The sequence below is a fragment of the Magallana gigas genome, chromosome 5, assembly GCF_963853765.1.
Source record: "Magallana gigas chromosome 5, xbMagGiga1.1, whole genome shotgun sequence".
In the NCBI taxonomy this organism is placed as follows: Eukaryota; Metazoa; Mollusca; class Bivalvia; order Ostreida; family Ostreidae; genus Magallana; species Magallana gigas.
The window spans coordinates 2,589,844-2,594,548 of NC_088857.1; the positions used below are offsets into that span (position 1 = coordinate 2,589,844).

At 33.5% G+C, this 4,705-nt stretch overlaps 1 protein-coding gene across 1 annotated transcript; it reads right to left on the reverse strand.

The window, feature by feature from the left end:
* Positions 1 to 204: 204 nt before the first annotated feature.
* LOC117687215 (uncharacterized) lies at positions 205 to 3,043 on the reverse strand. The gene is made up of 4 exons (XM_066084860.1): positions 3,023 to 3,043; positions 2,188 to 2,309; positions 1,663 to 1,862; positions 205 to 1,269 (listed from the first exon to the last, which is right to left on the reverse strand). Exons 3-4 carry the CDS (start codon positions 1,805 to 1,807, stop codon positions 431 to 433), a joined length of 984 nt encoding a protein of 327 aa, XP_065940932.1. The 5' UTR covers positions 1,808 to 1,862; positions 2,188 to 2,309; positions 3,023 to 3,043; the 3' UTR covers positions 205 to 430.
* Between the last annotated feature and the right edge of the window lie 1,662 nt (positions 3,044 to 4,705).

The following is a 4,705-nucleotide window of genomic DNA, read 5'->3' on the forward strand; positions in this document are numbered from 1 at the left end:
AAAGGTATAATTGCAAACTGAAAAAATTAATTACTTCAGTTGTAAGATTTTTTTTAATTCAGGAAGTGGATTTAAACTCTGCTTGTTATATAATCAGTGATTCATACAGTTTAAAATTAATCACTTGATATTGCTAAATGAAATATTACCAGAATCTAGTAAGGTGTCAGTAAAAATTAAGACAATGAGTACAATTTCTGACTTAAGTCTTTATTAAAGTGGTTCATGATACTATGGCCTGAGTTCTTCAAGAACACTTGAAAGTGTTCAACGTATATCCCGGTAATATAATCCATGATACATGTAATTCACAATGACCTAGCTTTTATATAAAAGTGTACAAAAATAATTTGTCAATCTGGTAAATTAATATGTTATAAAAGAACTAGAGTAGATATTGATTTGCACACCTTACAAAGTGTCCCAAGTTTCAAATAAGTTCGAATTTAGCTCTTTGTTTTTGTGCACTTATCCATTTGTGGAATGCTGTAGGAACAACTCTTTGAAATGGATCTACAAAGTTTGCAAAAACTCCTTCACGACCTAATATTGTTTTCATGAGCTGCCCCTTTTCTGCCTCTTGTATAATTAAAGCGATGTCCATCACTTTGCTGACGGGTGGTCTTGCAGATCCAAAATGGGATCCACATTGTCGGATGATGTTTTGTTTAATGTCATCTTGTACTTGGCTTGAAACTGTAATAACTCTAGCACTGTCATATGTCACATTAGCACCTTGAGACCGTAACTTCTGCTTTATGGCATTAACATTCATCTCCACTAGTAAATCATTTGGCACATTTCTACCAATTCCCCCATTTGTGTTAGAACAACAATTCCATTTGTACTCGAAGGCTTGACGGGGGGAAAGTAGTGCATTTTCGTAAGCAAGAAATCTCCAAAGCCACAATCTATATTTTGTGTGATGGAATGCATCTGCAAGTAGCATTTCAAACTTTGCGTTGCGGAATATTCGATTGCCGTCTGCCATTTGATAGGCATCATACGTGTCACGAAGAATTAATGAACATTTCATGAATGATGCTCTGGCTTCTGCAACACCGTCCTTGGTACAAGTGGTAGTTTCACCTTCTTGGGAAAAAGTCCAGTTGTGGATACTTTGTAAATGCCTCTTAAAATGGCCCAGAGTTTTGTAACTTTTGCTACATTCACACATGTACACTTTCTCTGCTGCATTGTAGCACGCCTGCATTTGGGAACTTTGGTTGTCCATTTCTTCCATTTCATTAGTTTCTAAAAAACTAGTACCTATAATAGAATAAAATATATTCCCTTTAGATAACATATCCTGTAAGGCTAAAAAAAACCATTTCTATTATATATACTAGTTAAGTACCGTAGGACATTTTAATGACAGTGTTATTATTATTTCTAAATTGTCGCAATTTCTCAACCTCAATAGTCAATTCATTTATATTTTTAACTGCAGATTTGCTCATCTATAAATGTATTAATCAAAGTAAATTTACCAGGTACAAGGACAGAATAACAATAATGGTGAAACTTTATAAAGTATAATTGAAATTAATTTGCATGTTATTAGCATGATCCACCCATCATTAAGCGTGTAATTTTTCACTCGGTTCTATTTATTATGCCTTAATGTATGTGATTATTGAGCTCGTGGTTATAGTTTAGTACCTTTCTTGATGTAGATTTCCAGAATGTGTCTTCCAATGGATTGAAGCCACCTAAGTTTGTCTTCATTTGACCATGTTGATAAGAGAGGGGGAGGCTTATTCTGCCTGGGGTCGGACTCCAGTTTTTCCATTCCAAAGTAATCCATGAATGCACTGCATATATATCCATCTAAAACATCCTCAACAAATGCAAAGTGTGCCCTGTCAAAAAAAAAGGCTTATTCAACATACAAGTTGATTAATGCTGCCACAAGTTGATATTCCACAGCTACAACTGATCATGATTGCAGGTGCTCGAAAAAGAAATCGTAAGCAAATGCAAACAAATAAAATGAATCATGAAAACACAAAGATTATATTAGTACATTAATTTGCTAACTGGTAACTTTCATATTCACAAAGATATCCATTTACACAGGCATGTCCATATGTATTAGCAAAGCGAATAGGTAAGTATCATGTGATTTTTCATTGGAGGAAACAAAGAGAGGGATTGGTTTGACCTTGATTTTAGCTTTAACGATACCTGAATCTCTCTGTGACTGTGTCATGACCATGAACATCTCTTCTGTTGATAAGATTACGCAGCTGGAACAAAGATCCCTCATCTCTTGCTGACTGGCACTTGTAGAAGGTTTTGTAGATTCCCTTCAAGAATATAAACTCTTTTGATAAAAACATGCACTTGTAAATGTTCATCAGTTATTTGAAAGTGTTGTTAAAGTTTTGTGAAAAATATGAGTAACGGTATCATTTTTTTCTAGATGATCATTAACTCATGTATAGTACTTAATCAACTTCATTACAAAGAAATATTTTTTTTTTGATAAAGAATAACATGAAAACAGAAGCAAGACTGAATTATTAACAATAAATTGAATAATTAGTAAAACAAGGTAATGAAATTATGTTAGTATTAACATAAATAAGGCCACATCAATTTAATTTCTTGCTCATCGGGCTCATATTTAAACTCTGCCAATAATATTATAAAATTTATGCATCCAGGAAATTCTGATCTATTTCTGCCCTATTTTTTTGTACTTTAAATCGTTAAAAAAAGAATATTATTGTCCAGTCAAATTTATTTATGTTCTGCCTAAAGAATTACCCTATAAAAATAATAATTTTATTATCACCCACCAATACTTATTTTTCATCAGATTCTAAGTCTGACAAACAAGAAATTTAATTGGAGTGGCCCAACTTTAAATAAACAAGATTGAAGTCTTTAACATTCAAGCCCACCTGATCACAATGAAAATTTAACAAAGTGATTCAACAAGATCTAAAAACGCTAAAACAAACACTAAACACAATAAACAACAATATATAACAATAAACACTAAAATATTAATCACCTGAATTGAAATAGAAACTGAAATGAACAAGCCAACTCAAACTCTATTCTGCTCTACAAGTATACCACAAGTAAATTCATTATCCTGTGAAATCCCTCAGGCCTATGAATCACCCCTTTCAATCTATCAAAATCATTGGGAGAGTTCAACATAGCCAACTGGGCCGAGTAAGCACGCTCATTTGAAAGTACATCTCCTCCAAAAACCTTCTTTTTGATTACTTTTGGATCTTCACTTTGACTGTGGCTTATATAGTTGTCATGAATATGTTCGAGAATAGTAATCATGTCTTCTGATTTATTTTCGCTCTTGTCGAGCAAGTCTAAGATTGAGAAGTTCGATTTCCTACTACATTCTTCAACATAGGGATGATCAATATTTGCAGGTACACATTTCTGAAGACCCTGTAGTGCTGGAATGTACTTTGTAGCTGCTTTTACAATATGGAAAACCATATCATTTTCTAAACTTTCACACTCTTCTCTGTCAGGGACAAATTGACTGTTGGGTACATTTAGTATATCAGCCTTGGGACAATCATCCGGAAGGTCACAATTCCCAACCCTTCTTCGTACACCAAGCATTAAAAACCAATGATAACTCTGAACTTGCCTGGTTTTGGTCATTGAAGATGGTCTTTTGGTCCAATCAAAATTGTCTCCTATTATTTCTACTGGTGGAAGTGGTTTCCCAAGTTTAGATTCATATGAGTCAAGAGCCACCTGAATATGTCTTTTTGATCTTTCTATGTTTGCTAGGGAAGTTAACATTGTTTCTTTACCATATCCTGACGCATACTCTACTTCAGGTAATTCAATGTCCCTGATTACTTCAAGTCTTGGTAAAGTGAAGTTTTTTGATTTTTCAATACCATGAGAGGAATCAACTGAGGTACACTTTTCTGATTCAGTGAATGCATTACTATAAAGGGCAGAATGGTCACCAGATTTATCATGATAAGCACATATACTCATATGAGGCAAAGACTCACCACTATGATTATGCGTAAAGGCTAACTCATGCAGCTGATTTAAATATGTATCCCCCTCCAGGCTTGATACAATAGTTTGCTGAAGGCTTTGAGTAACTCCTCCACAGGTGAGGTGGCGATACTAGAGGAAATGCAAAACAGATGCTGTCAGGCAGATTCTTTTCATACTACATGTACTTGTAAATATTTATAAATATTACTTTAAACTATTTGGAAACTTAAAGTGTACTAATCAAATACTTAAAATTGATTTTAAGAAAATGTCAAAATGTGTTTATGCAAATCACACTGGTGGTGATAATTTCAATTGTTGAATGTGACATTAATATAACCCTGACAATATAACATTCTTTGATATTATTTGCATGGAAAAAAGATTTATGAGAATATTCAGGTAAAATTAGCCATTCATACAATCATTTAAAATATATTCTCATATTAGTACCATTAAAGCAGGTTTACTGAGTTCATCTGCTTTAGCTTTTATCTCTTCCTGTTGTCTCTGCTGTAATACTGTGTCCTTGATCTTTTTTCTCTGCACATCCTGCAGCTCAACTTTCTTTTTATATACTGCTTTAGGTCCAACTGACAGTCCCATGTTGCTCAGCAACCTAATAGTCTATTAGTAAATCAGATACTTTCAACTTTAAAAAACTTTAGTGTCAAATTCAGAACTTGGATGAAATTTACAA